We start from the raw sequence: 14,064 nt of genomic DNA on the forward strand, positions 1-14,064 counted from the left end.
CTTTGTGGTTCAGAATTCTATGTTAGAACCGAGAATTCCTATTCCTGATTTGTTTTTTGGAGATAGAACTAAATTTCTGAGTATCAAAAATAATTGTAAACTATTTCTGGCTTTGAAACCTCGCTCCTCTGGTGACCCAGTTCAACAAGTTAGGATCGTTATTTCTTTTTTGCGTGGTGACCCTCAGGACTGGGCATTTTTTCTTGCGTCAGGAGATCCTGCATTAAGTAATATTGATGCGTTTTTCCTGGCGCTCGGATTGCTGTACGATGAGCCTAATTCTGTGGATCAGGCAGAGAAGAATTTGCTGGCTCTGTGTCAGGGTCAGGATGATATAGAGGTATATTGTCAGAAATTTAGAAAGTGGTCCGTACTCACTCAGTGGAATGAAGGTGCGCTCGCAGCTATTTTCAGAAAAGGTCTCTCTGAAGCCCTTAAGGATGTCATGGTGGGATTTCCTATGCCTGCTGGTCTGAATGAGTCTATGTCTTTGGCTATTCAGATCGGTCGACGCTTGCGTGAGCGTAAATCTGTGCACCATTTGGCGGTATTACCTGAGCTTAGACCTGAGCCGATGCAGTGCGATAGGACTTTGACCAGGGTTGAACGGCAAGAACACAGACGTCTGAATGGGCTGTGTTTCTACTGTGGTGATTCCACTCATGCTATCTCTGATTGTCCTAAGCGCACTAAGCGGTTCGCTAGGTCTGCCACCATTGGTACGGTACAGTCAAAATTTCTTCTGTCCGTTACCTTGATCTGCTCTTTGTCATCGTATTCTGTCATGGCATTTGTGGACTCAGGCGCTGCTTTGAATTTGATGGACTTGGAGTATGCTAGGCGTTGTGGGTTTTTCTTGGAGCCCTTGCAGTGTCCTATTCCATTGAGAGGAATTGATGCTACGCCTTTGGCCAAGAATAAGCCTCAGTACTGGACCCAGCTGACCATGTGCATGGCTCCTGCACATCAGGAGGTTATTCGCTTTCTGGTGTTGCATAATCTGCATGATGTGGTCGTGTTGGGGTTGCCATGGCTACAAGTCCATAATCCAGTATTAGATTGGAAATCCATGTCTGTGTCCAGCTGGGGTTGTCAGGGGGTACATGGTGATGTCCCATTTCTGACTATTTCATCATCCACCCCTTCTGAGGTTCCTGAGTTTTTGTCTGATTACCGGGATTTATTTGATGAGCCCAAGTCTGATACCCTACCTCTTCATAGGGATTGTGATTGTGCTATCGATTTGATTCCTGGTAGTAAATTCCCAAAAGGTCGACTGTTTAATTTATCTGTGCCTGAGCACGCCGCTATGCGGAGTTATGTGAAGGAGTCTTTGGAGAAGGGACATATTCGCCCGTCATCGTCGCCATTAGGAGCAGGGTTCTTTTTTGTAGCCAAGAAGGATGGTTCACTGAGACCTTGTATAGATTACCGCCTTCTAAATAAGATCACGGTTAAATTTCAGTACCCCTTGCCATTGTTATCTGATTTGTTTGCTCGGATTAAGGGGGCTAGTTGGTTCACCAAGATAGATCTTCGTGGTGCATATAATCTTGTGCGTATTAAGCGAGGCGATGAGTGGAAAACTGCATTTAATACGCCCGAGGGCCATTTTGAGTACCTGGTAATGCCATTCGGACTTGCCAATGCTCCATCAGTGTTTCAGTCCTTTATGCATGACATCTTCCGAGAGTACCTGGATAAATTCCTGATTGTGTACTTAGATGACATTTTGATCTTCTCGGATGATTGGGAGTCTCATGTGAAGCAGGTTAGAACGGTGTTTCAGGTCCTGCGTGCTAATTCTTTGTTTGTGAAGGGATCAAAGTGTCTCTTTGGTGTTCAGAAGGTTTCATTTTTGGGGTTCATCTTTTCCCCTTCTACTATCGAGATGGACCCTGTTAAGGTCCAAGCCATCCATAATTGGACTCAGCCGACATCTCTGAAAAGTCTGCAAAAGTTCCTGGGCTTTGCTAATTTTTATCGTCGCTTCATCTGCAATTTTTCTAGTATTGCTAAACCATTGACCGATTTGACCAAGAAAGGTGCTGATGTGGTCAATTGGTCTTCTGCTGCTGTGGAAGCTATTCAAGAGTTGAAGCGTCGTTTTTCTTCTGCCCCTGTGTTGTGTCAACCAGATGTTTCGCTTCCGTTCCAGGTCGAGGTTGATGCTTCTGAGATTGGAGCAGGGGCTGTTTTGTCGCAGAGAAGTTCTGATTGCTCGGTGATGAAACCATGCGCCTTCTTTTCCAGGAAGTTTTCGCCTGCTGAGCGAAATTATGATGTGGGCAATCGAGAGTTGCTGGCCATGAAGTGGGCATTCGAGGAGTGGCGTCATTGGCTTGAAGGAGCTAAGCATCGCATGGTGGTCTTGACTGATCATAAGAACTTGACTTATCTCGAATCCGCCAAGCGGTTGAATCCTAGACAAGCTTGTTGGTCGTTGTTTTTTGCCCGTTTTGACTTTGTGATTTCATACCTTCCGGGCTCTAAAAATGTGAAGGCGGATGCTCTGTCTAGGAGTTTTGTGCCCGACTCTCCGGGTGTATCTGAGCCGGCGGGTATCCTCAAAGAGGGAGTAATTGTGTCTGCCATCTCCCCTGATTTGCGGCGGGTGCTGCAGAAATTTCAGGCTAATAAACCTGATCGTTGCCCAGCGGAGAAACTGTTTGTCCCTGATAGGTGGACGAATAAAGTCATCTCTGAGGTTCATTGTTCGGTGTTGGCTGGTCATCCTGGAATCTTTGGTACCAGAGAGTTAGTGGCTAGATCCTTTTGGTGGCCATCTCTGTCGCAGGATGTGCGTACTTTTGTGCAGTCCTGTGGGATTTGTGCTCGGGCTAAGCCCTGCTGTTCTCGTGCCAGTGGGTTGCTTTTGCCCTTGCCGGTCCCGAAGAGGCCTTGGACACATATCTCTATGGATTTTATTTCAGATCTTCCCATCTCTCAAAAGATGTCAGTCATTTGGGTGGTCTGTGATCGCTTCTCTAAGATGGTCCATTTGGTACCTGTTGTGAATTCTGTGGCAGAGCTCCCTCCTGTGGTCACAAGTGGTACTTCGGCTGATTCTCTCTGGGAGCTTCCGTTTGTGGAGGAAAGTGGTACTGCGGCTTCTGAGTTTCCTCCCTCAGGTGATCTGGTGAGGTCGTTAGGTGCTTCTCTACTTAACTCCACCTAATGCTTTGATCCTGGCTTCCTGTCAATGTTCCAGTGTTCGACTTGTTTTTCCCTGGATCATTCCTGTGGCCTGCTGCTCTGCATAGCTAAGTGCTTCTTTGCTATTTGTTTGCTATTTTTTCTGTCCAGCTTGTCTAATTGTTTTGCTGGAAGCTCTGGGACGCAAAGGGTGTACCTCCGTGCCGTTAGTTCGGTACGGAGGGTCTTTTTGCCCCCTTTGCGTGGTTTTCTTTAGGGTTTTGTGTAGACCGCAAAGTTATCTTTCCTATCCTCGCTCTGTTAAGAAAGTCGGGCCTCACTTTGCTGAATCTATTTCATCCCTACGTTTGTCTTTTCATCTTACTCACAGTCATTATATGTGGGGGGCTGCCTTTTCCTTTGGGGTATTTCTCTGAGGCAAGGTAGGCTTATTTTCTATCTTCAGGCTAGTTAGTTTCTCAGGCTGTGCCCGAGTTGCATAGGCAGAGTTAGGCGCAATCCACGGCTGCCTCTAGTGTTGTTTGGAGAGGATTAGGGATTGCGGTCTGCAGAGTTCCCACGTCTCAGAGCTCGTTCTATTATTTTGGGTTATTGTCAGATCACTGTATGTGCTCTGACCGCTATGTCCATTGTGATACTGAATTGCCTATCACAACAGTACAGGAAGCCAGAAGTGCTAATGATTCTCAATAGAGGGAAAAAAGAAGTTCTGAGACCATTTTTTTTTCTTTGCACTGTGTTTTGCCTTTTTTTCCCCCTAGACATTTGGGTGGTTCAGGACACAGGTGTAGCAATGGACATTAAAGGTCTGTCTTCATGTGTAGATCAGCTCACGGCAAGAGTTCAAAATATTCAAGATTTTGTGGTTCAGAATTCTTTGTTAGGATCGAGAATTCCTATTCCAGATTTGTTTTTTGGAGATAGAACTAAATTTCTTCTGTCCGTTACCTTGATCTGCTCTTTGTCATCGTATTCTGTCATGGCGTTTGTGGATTCAGGCGCTGCCCTGAATTTGATGGACTTGGAATATGCTAAGCGTTGTGGGTTTTTCTTGGAGTCCTTGCAGTGTCCTATTCCATTGAGAGGAATTGATGCTACGCCTTTGGCCAAGAATAAGCCTCAATACTGGACCCAGCTGACCATGTGCATGGCTCCTGCACATCAGGAGGTTATTTGCTTTCTGGTGTTGCATAATCTGCATGATGTGGTCGTGTGGGGGTTGCCATGGCTACAAGCCCATAATCCAGTATTTGATTGGAAATCCATGTCGGTGTCCAGCTGGGGTTGTCAGGGGGTACATGGTGATGTTCCATTTCTGTCAATTTCGTCATCCACCCCTTCTGAGGTTCCAGAGTTCTTGTCTGATTACCGGGATGTATTTGATGAGCCCAAGTCCGATACCCTACCTCCGCATAGGGATTGTGATTGTGCTATCAATTTGATTCCTGGTAGTAAATTCCCAAAAGGTCGACTGTTTAATTTATCCGTGCCTGAGCACACCGCTATGCGCAGTTATGTGAAGGAATCCCTGGAGAAGGGGCATATTCGCCCGTCATCGTCGCCATTAGGAGCAGGGTTCTTTTTTGTAGCCAAGAAGGATGGTTTGCTGAGACCTTGTATAGATTACCGCCTTCTTAATAAGATCACGGTTAAATTTCAGTACCCCTTGCCATTGTTATCTGATTTGTTTGCTCGGATTAAGGGGGCTAGTTGGTTCACCAAGATAGATCTTCGTGGTGCGTATAATCTGGTGCGAATCAGGTGAGGCGATGAATGGAAAACTGCATTTAATACGCCCGAGGGTCATTTTGAGTATCTAGTGATGCCATTCGGACTTGCCAATGCTCCATCAGTGTTTCAGTCCTTTATGCATGACATCTTCCGAGAGTACCTGGATAAATTCCTGAATGTGTACTTGGATGACATTTTGATCTTCTCGGATGATTGGGAGTCTCATGTGAAGCAGGTCAGAACGGTTTTTCAGGTCCTGCGTGCTAATTATTTGTTTGTGAAGGGATCAAAGTGTCTCTTTGGTGTGCAGAAGGTTTCATTTTTGGGGTTCATCTTTGCCCCTTCTACTATCGAGATGGATCCTGTTAAGGTCCAAGCCATCCATGATTGGACTCAGCCGACATCTCTGAAAAGTCTGCAAAAGTTCCTGGGCTTTGCTAATTTTTATCGTCGCTTCATCTGCAATTTTTCTAGTATTGCCAAACCATTGACCGATTTGACCAAGAAGGGTGCTGATGTGGTCAATTGGTCTTCTGCTGCTGTGGAGGCTTTTCAGGAGTTGAAGCGTCGTTTTTCTTCTGCCCCTGTGTTGTGTCAACCAGATGTTTCTCTTCCGTTCCAGGTCGAGGTTGATGCTTCTGAGATTGGAGCAGGGGCTGTTTTGTCGCAGAGAGGTTCTGATTGCTCAGTGATGAAACCATGCGCTTTTTTTTCCAGGAAGTTTTCGCCTGCTGAGCGAAATTATGATGTGGGCAACCGAGAGTTGCTGGCCATGAAGTGGGCATTCGAGGAGTGGCGTCATTGGCTTGAAGGAGCTAAGCATCGCGTGGTGGTATTGACTGATCATAAGAACTTGACTTATCTCGAGTCTGCTAAGCGGTTGAATCCTAGACAGGCTCGTTGGTCGCTGTTTTTTGCCCGTTTTGACTTTGTGATTTCGTACCTTCCGGGCTCTAAAAATGTGAAGGCGGATGCTCTGTCTAGGAGTTTTGTGCCCGACTCTCCGGGTTTGTCTGAGCCGGCGGGTATCCTCAAGGAAGGAGTAATTGTGTCTGCCATCTCCCCTGATTTGCGGCGGGTGCTGCAAAAATTTCATGCTAATAAACCTGATCGTTGTCCTGCGGAGAAACTGTTTGTCCCTGATAGGTGGACGAATAAAGTTATCTCTGAGGTTCATTGTTCGGTGTTGGCTGGTCATTCTGGAATCTTTGGTACTAGAGAGTTAGTGGCTAGATCCTTTTGGTGGCCATCTCTGTCGCGGGATGTGCGTACTTTTGTGCAGTCCTGTGGGATTTGTGCTCGGGCTAAGCCCTGCTGTTCTCGTGCCAGTGGGTTGCTTTTGCCCTTGCCGGTCCCGAAGAGGCCTTGGACACATATCTCTATGGATTTTATTTCAGATCTTCCCGTTTCTCAAAAGATGTCAGTCATTTGGGTGGTCTGTGATCACTTTTCTAAGATGGTCCATCTGGTACCCTTGTCTAAATTGCCTTCCTCCTCTGATTTGGTGCCATTGTTCTTCCAGCATGTGGTTCGTTTACATGGCATTCCAGAGAATATCGTTTCTGACAGAGGTTCCCAGTTTGTTTCGAGGTTTTGGCGAGCCTTTTGTGGTAGGATGGGCATTGACTTGTCTTTTTCCTCGGCTTTCCATCCTCAGACTAATGGCCAGACCGAACGAACCAATCAGACCTTGGAAACATATCTGAGATGCTTTGTTTCTGCCGATCAGGATGACTGGGTGTCCTTTTTGCCTTTGGCTGAGTTCGCCCTTAATAATCGGGCCAGCTCGGCTACCTTGGTTTCACCGTTTTTCTGCAACTCTGGGTTCCATCCTCGTTTCTCTTCAGGGCAGGTTGAGTCTTCGGACTGTCCTGGTGTGGATATTGTGGTGGACAGGTTGCAGCAGATTTGGACTAATGTAGTGGACAATTTGACCTTGTCCCAGGAGAAGGCTCAACGTTTCGCTAATCGCAGACGCCGTGTGGGTCCCCGACTTCGTTTTGGGGATCTGGTTTGGTTATCTTCTCGTCATATTCCTATGAAGGTGCCCTCTCCTAAGTTTAAACCTCGTTTCATTGGTCCGTATAGGATTTCTGAGGTTCTTAATCCTGTGTCTTTTCGTCTGACCCTTCCAGATTCTTTTTCCATACATAACGTATTCCATAGGTCATTGTTGCGGAGATACGTGGCACCTATGGTTCCATCTGTTGACCCTCCTGCCCCGGTTTTGGTGGAGGGGGAGTTGGAGTATATTGTGGAGAAGATTTTGGATTCTCGTGTTTCAAGACGGAAACTCCAGTATCTGGTTAAATGGAAGGGTTAGGCTCAGGAAGATAATTCCTGGGTTTTTGCCTCTGATGTCCATGCTCCCGATCTTGTTCGTGCCTTTCATGTGGCTCATCCTGGTAGGCCTGGGGGCTCTGGTGATGGTTCGGTGACCCCTCCTCAAGGGGGGGGTACTGTTGTGAATTCTGTGGCAGAGCTCCCTCCTGTGGTCACAAGTGGTACTTCGGCTGATTCTCTCTGGGAGCTTCCGTTTGTGGAGGAAAGTGGTACTGCGGCTTCTGAGTTTCCTCCCTCACGTGATCTGGTGAGGTCGTTAGGTGCTTCTCTACTTAACTCCACCTAATGCTTTGATCCTGGCTTCCTGTCAATGTTCCAGTGTTGGACTTGTTTTTCCCTGGATCATTCCTGTGGCCTGCTGCTCTGCATAGCTAAGTGCTTCTTCGCTATTTGTTTGCTATTTTTTCTGTCCAGCTTGTCTAATTGTTTTGCTGGAAGCTCTGGGACGCAAAGGGTGTACCTCCGTGCCGTTAGTTCGGTACGGAGGGTCTTTTTGCCCCCTTTGCGTGGTTTTCTTTAGGGTTTTGTGTAGACCGCAAAGTTATCTTTCCTATCCTCGCTCTGTTAAGAAAGTCGGGCCTCACTTTGCTGAATCTATTTCATCCCTACGTTTGTCTTTTCATCTTACTCACAGTCATTATATGTGGGGGCTGCCTTTTCCTTTGGGGTATTTCTCTGAGGCAAGGTAGGCTTATTTTCTATCTTCAGGCTAGTTAGTTTCTCAGGCTGTGCCAAGTTGCATAGGCAGAGTTAGGCGCAATCCACGGCTGCCTCTAGTGTTGTTTGGAGAGGATTAGGGATTGCGGTCTGCAGAGTTCCCACGTCTCAGAGCTCGTTCTATTATTTTGGGTTATTGTCAGATCACTGTATGTGCTCTGACCGCTATGTCCATTGTGATACTGAATTGCCTATCACAACAGGTACCCTTGTCTAAATTGCCTTCCTCCTCTGATTTGGTGCCATTGTTTTTCCAGCATGTGGTTCGTTTACATGGCATTCCAGAGAATATCGTTTCTGACAGAGGTTCCCAGTTTGTTTCGAGGTTTTGGTGAGCCTTTTGTGGTAGGATGGGCATTGACTTGTCTTTTTCCTCGGCTTTCCATCCTCAGACTAATGGCCAGACCGAACGAACCAATCAGACCTTGGAAACATATCTGAGATGCTTTGTTTCTGCTGATCAGGATGACTGGGTGTCCTTTTTGCCTTTGGCTGAGTTCGCCCTTAATAATCGGGCCAGCTCGGCTACCTTGGTTTCACCGTTTTTCTGCAACTCTGGGTTCCATCCTCGTTTCTCTTCAGGGCAGGTTGAGTCTTCGGACTGTCCTGGTGTGGATACTGTGGTGGACAGGTTGCAGCAGATTTGGACTCATGTAGTGGACAATTTGACCTTGTCCCAGGAGAAGGCTCAACGTTTCGCTAATCGCAGACGCTGTGTGGGTCCCCGACTTTGGGTTGGGGACTTGGTTTGGTTATCTTCTCGTCATATTCCTATGAAGGTTTCCTCTCCTAAGTTTAAACCTCGTTTTATTGGTCCGTATAGGATTTCTGAGGTTCTTAATCCTGTGTCTTTTCGTCTGACCCTTCCAGATTCTTTTTCCATACATAACGTATTCCATAGGTCATTGTTGCGGAGATACGTGGCACCCGTGGTTCCATCTGTTGATCCTCCTGCACCGGTTTTGGTGGAGGGGGAGTTGGAGTATATTGTGGAGAAGATTTTGGATTCTCGTGTTTCTAGACGGAAACTCCAGTATCTGGTTAAATGGAAGGGTTATGCTCAGGAAGATAATTCCTTTGCCTCTGATGTCCATGCTCCCGATCTTGTTCGTGCCTTTCATATGACTCATCCTGGTTGTCCTGGGAGCTCTGGTGAGGGTTCGGTGACCCCTCCTCAAGGGGGGGTACTGTTGTGAATTCTGTGGCAGAGCTCCCTCTTGTGGTCACAAGTGGTACTTCGGCTGATTCTCTCTGGGAGCTTCCGTTGGTGGAGGAAAGTGGTACTGCGGCTTCTGAGTTTCCTTCCTCAGGTGATATGGTTAAGTCGTTAGGTGCTACCCTATTTAACTCCACCTGGTGCTTTGATCCTGGCTTCCAGTCAATGTTCTAGTATTGGATCTGTTTCCTCCTGGATCGTTCCTGTGGCCTGCTGCTCTGCATAGCTAAGTTCCTCTTTGCTATTTGTTTGCTGTTTTTTTTCTGTCCAGCTTGTCAATTTGTTTTTTCTGCTTGCTGGAAGCTCTGGGACGCAGAGGGTGTACCTCCGTGCCGTTAGTTCGGTACGGAGGGTCTTTTTGCCCCCTTTGCGTGGTTTTTGTAGGGTTTTGTGTTGACCGCAAAGTTACCTTTCCTATCCTCGCTCTGTCCAGAAAGTTGGGCCTCACTTTGCTTAGTCTATTTCATCTCTATGTTTGTCTTTTCATCTTAACTCACAGTCATTATATGTGGGGGCTGCCTTTTCCTTTGGGGTATTTCTCTGAGGCAAGGTAGGCTTATTTTCTATCTTCAGGCTAGCTAGTTTCTCAGGCCGTGCCGAGTTGCATAGGCAGCGTTAGGCGCAATCCACGGCTGCCTCTAGTGTGGTTGGAGAGGATTAGGGATTGCGGTCAACAGAGTTCCCACGTCTCAGAGCTCGTTCTTGTTTTTTGGGTTATTGCCAGGTCACTGTATGTGCACTGACCTCTGTGTCCATTGTGGTACTGAATTACCTTTCATAACAGTTCCCTTTATTTTTTTGAGCAAAAACCCATGTACGTTTTTTACCTGAGGATTTTCAGAATTTAATACAAGTCTATTGGAAAAATCCGAACAGAAAAATCGGTGTACCAGCAAGAGACATTGACATGTTGCACATCTTAAACATGCATCGCAAGTCAGTTTATGATGCATAATAGAAAAACACAGTGGGCCTGATATTTTTATAAATCCCATCAACTTTCCTGAAACTGTAAGACCTAGAAAAAATATGCAGAGTGAAAAAAAACTACCAATAACCCATCGTGGCAGCTTAATCAAAGATTCAGTCTTCATTCATCATTTCCGTATACATGTTCCACCCTCACTTCACCCCAATATACAGTTTGTGGCCTGATCCAAGTGTCAGAGTTTTCTGTCAGATTGTGTGAGTGTCCCTCCTGGTAATACATGCTGGAGCCTTGTGTGTTTACAGGGTGCTGCTGTCCTTACCTCCTTTCATGTATCAGCCCAGCTTCAATACTGTGCTCTCTCTACTTTCTTCCTTGTCTATAGCCTTTTTTCTGAGGCCCCTGATATGTGTACAACCCTCTCCCTCCTGCTATCACTAACACTGAGAGAAGGGAGGAGGAATGCAAAGCACTGTCATGCGCAGCAGCTCTGTCAACTACATACATAACTGAAAGACTTTCTGCCACAGCAAAATGGCAGAAATCTTTTTTGAAGATTATTTACAAAGCCATCAAACTTTGCATTTTAGGCTCAAACAATAAAAATATGCGCAAAGGTGTACATAGCATAATTTTTTTTTTCTGTAAGTATGAATCAAATAAATAATCAGTAATCACATTTTGAGATAAGCAAATGGACTGCTTTGTTTTTTGCTTTGACTCATTGAGGGGAGGTCCTGAGACCCCAGTTTCCTTTAAAAGCGTCACTTCGGACAATATCTCCATCTGGTGATATGTTTAGTGGTGTTTATATGTCTGTATTATACATGACCTTACCTTTACTGTATTGTCTGCTGCAACTGAAAAGATCTTGTTATCTTCTGATGAGACATCAAGGAAAAATATGGGGGCTGTATGGCCGCGGAGCATGCCTGTTGCTCTCCTATGAACAGCAATGAGGTTCACTTAGTGTAATATGACATCTTTACACCAATCAATGCAGTATTTTAATATCAGAAAAAATATCTCCCCGAAATATGTGCATCATAGTATGATTCTAAATAGTAACCAGCAGAATTGTGAATGCAGCTCTAGACTATAATGTAAAACACATACATACAGTAAGTTAACTGTAAAATTGTGTTCAACAGTGAACTTGTAAAAGTCTACTGATCCTGTTACATAGATATAGCACCTGGTATCTCCTTGGTATTTCTCCATTTTCTGAAGTACCGTAATTTGCTCTTTAAAGGGCCACTGTCACCCCCTCCAGCCGTTATAAACTAAAAGAGCCACCTTGTGCAGCAGTAATGCTGCATTCTAACAAGGTGGCTCTTTTAGTTTTTGGTGCATGTATTCCCAAAATAAAGCATTTTATAACTTTTCCAAAATACCTGTCTTTCACCAGGGAGGCAGGTCCTCACCCCCCTGCTTGAACCGCCACACTGCCGTCACTCAAATCTTCAGGGGCTCCAGGCGCTGCCCCCTCCGCGCTGTTTTTGCATGAAATCCGGCGCCTGCGCTGTGTAGTACTTTCTGGTGCAGGCGCAGTGAGCTCTGGACATCTGACGTCCCAGCCAGGCTTGCAGACTGCGCCTGTGCTGGCAGTGCGGCCACCCACCTTGGTAATCCCAGCCCCGCAGTGTGTTATGCATTATGTGTAGCAATATGTTATATGTTCATGTGGCCTCTAGGGGTCTCACTACTTTTATGTGTGTTCTATATTCTTTGTTTGGAACTTGTTGGATGTTGTTGTACTCAGAATTCATGTAATGGAGGTTGAGACATGATGTGAATAAAGAGCCTGGAGATACTCACAGAGTGTGATTTATGACAGGATTCATCAAACAGAACATGGTGGCAGCGGTGGGATAGAACCTGCAAATTCTTAGAGCTTATATGAGGCTGGAACTGCACAGATCACTGCAACTGTAAGTACAGATTCCCTGACAGTACAGAAAAATGGAGACACAGACAACCTCCTCCTAGCAGACATTGTGCAGGCATTTGATAAACACTGTGACCCAAAGAAGAATGAGACAGTGGAAAGATATAAGTTTTTCACAAGACATCAGGAGGATGGTGAAAATGTGGACAGATATCTGACAGAGCTGAGGAGACTTGCAGAAACATGTGGCTTTGGAGAGATCAGGGACAGTCTAATCAAGGACAGAATGGTGTGTGGCATAAAGGACAGTCATCTCAAAGAAAGATTACTGAGAGAGGAAGGCGTGACTTTAGAGAAATGTATGCAAATCTGCAGAGCTGCTGAGCTCACAAAGCACAGCCTGAAGATGATGGCAGGCACCAGTGAGAATGATGATGACAAGGTACATGCAGTATCTATGTAAGGAAAGACAGGACCAGACTACCCTATAAACACTGTCCACTGCAAGTATTGTGGGAAAAGACATGAGAGAGACAAAACCAAGTGTCCAGCATATGGGGAAACCTGCAGGTCATGTGGCAAGAAGAATCATTCCTCTGCTGTCTGCAGGCAAGGAAGAGGCAAACAGTACAGACAGCTCCACACTGTGACACCAGACACTGACAGTGCATAGGACATTACATGGCTACAAATGCAGTCTACAACAGAGAAAGTCAATGTAGTCGGGCAGTCAGTAGTGAAGGATGCCAAGCAGCTTTATGCAACATTCTTGTTGGATGAGAAGCCCATTAGATTTCAGCTGGATTGTGGAGCAAGCTGCAATGTAATTTCATTTGATCTGCTAAACAAACAGGTTTCTATTGAGCCAACTGACAAGGTACTGGTGATGTACAACAAAAGTGTTCTGAAACCAATGGGGACATGTAAGCTAAAAATACGAAACCCATGTAACAGAAAGAGTTATAGAGTTGAATTTACCGTGTTACGGGGTGGTAACCATGTACCATTACTGGGAGTGAAAGCAGTTCAGGCAATGGACTTAATAAAAGTACAGTCTCAGAACATTATGTCTGTTGAAGTTGCCCAGGATATACAAAATCCAAAACTAAATGCAGAGCACAACTTGGACATGCAGAAAATAAAAGCAGAGTATGCTGATGTATTTGAAGGTGATGGATGCTTTGAAGGTAAATATAGGCTAGAAATTGACAACACAGTGCAGCCCACCAGATTACCTACAAGAAGAGTGCCTGTAGCTTTAATGCAACCGCTGAAAGTAGAACTGCAAGATCTACAGAGAAGAGGCATGATAGCACCAGTCCATAAGAGCACAGATTGGATCAGCAGTTTGGTCATAGTGCAGAAACCATCGGGCAAGTTAAGAATATGTATTGATCCTAAGCCACTCAACAAGGCGCTGAAACGAAATCATTACCCAATGCCAACATTAGATGATGTTCTACCAGATTTATCAAAGGCTAAAATATTTTCTGTATGTGATGTAAAAAATCGATTCTGGCATGTGGCCCTGACTGAAGATTCAAGTTTATTGACAACATTTTCTTCACCATTTGGACGCTTTAAATGGCTGAAAATGCCCATGGGACTAAAACCTGCTCCAGAGATATTCCAGCAGAAATTGATGCAGGCTTTGGAAGGACTTACTGGAGTGAAGACAATAGCGGATGATATCCTAGTAGTGGGAGAAGGTGAAAATATGGAATCTGCAATCAAGGATCACGATCAGAAGATGATACAATTTTTGGACAGATGCAGAGAAAAAAACATAAAGCTGAATTTGGACAAATTCAAATAGAAAATGACAGAAGTGGCCTATATTGGTCATCGACTGACTTCAACTGGGGTCAAAGTGGATCCTGAAAAGGTGAGAGCAATACAAGATTTGCCTACCCCTACTGATGTTTCTGGAGTACAACGATTTTTGGGCATGGTGAATTATCTCTCAAAATTTTGCAGACATCTGTCAGACATGTGTGAGCCACTGAGACAGCTAACCCACAAAGATGTGCGCTGGGAATGGACAGAAAGCCAGGAGACTGCTTTCCGAGCAGTAAAGAATGCCAT

General features: G+C 45.4%; 1 protein-coding gene across 1 annotated transcript in view; it reads right to left on the minus strand.

Moving 5' to 3' along the window:
* LOC138671096 (cilia- and flagella-associated protein 337-like) overlaps positions 1–14,064 on the minus strand; it is a 262,921-nt gene that overhangs the window by 129,836 nt on the left and 119,021 nt on the right. The window contains exon 14 of the mRNA XM_069759005.1: positions 10,929–11,034. Coding sequence (XP_069615106.1) covers positions 10,929–11,034 — 106 coding nt within the window. The remainder of the gene's footprint in view (positions 1–10,928; positions 11,035–14,064) is intronic.

The sequence above is a fragment of the Ranitomeya imitator genome, chromosome 3, assembly GCF_032444005.1.
Source record: "Ranitomeya imitator isolate aRanImi1 chromosome 3, aRanImi1.pri, whole genome shotgun sequence".
Lineage (NCBI taxonomy): Eukaryota > Metazoa > Chordata > Amphibia > Anura > Dendrobatidae > Ranitomeya > Ranitomeya imitator.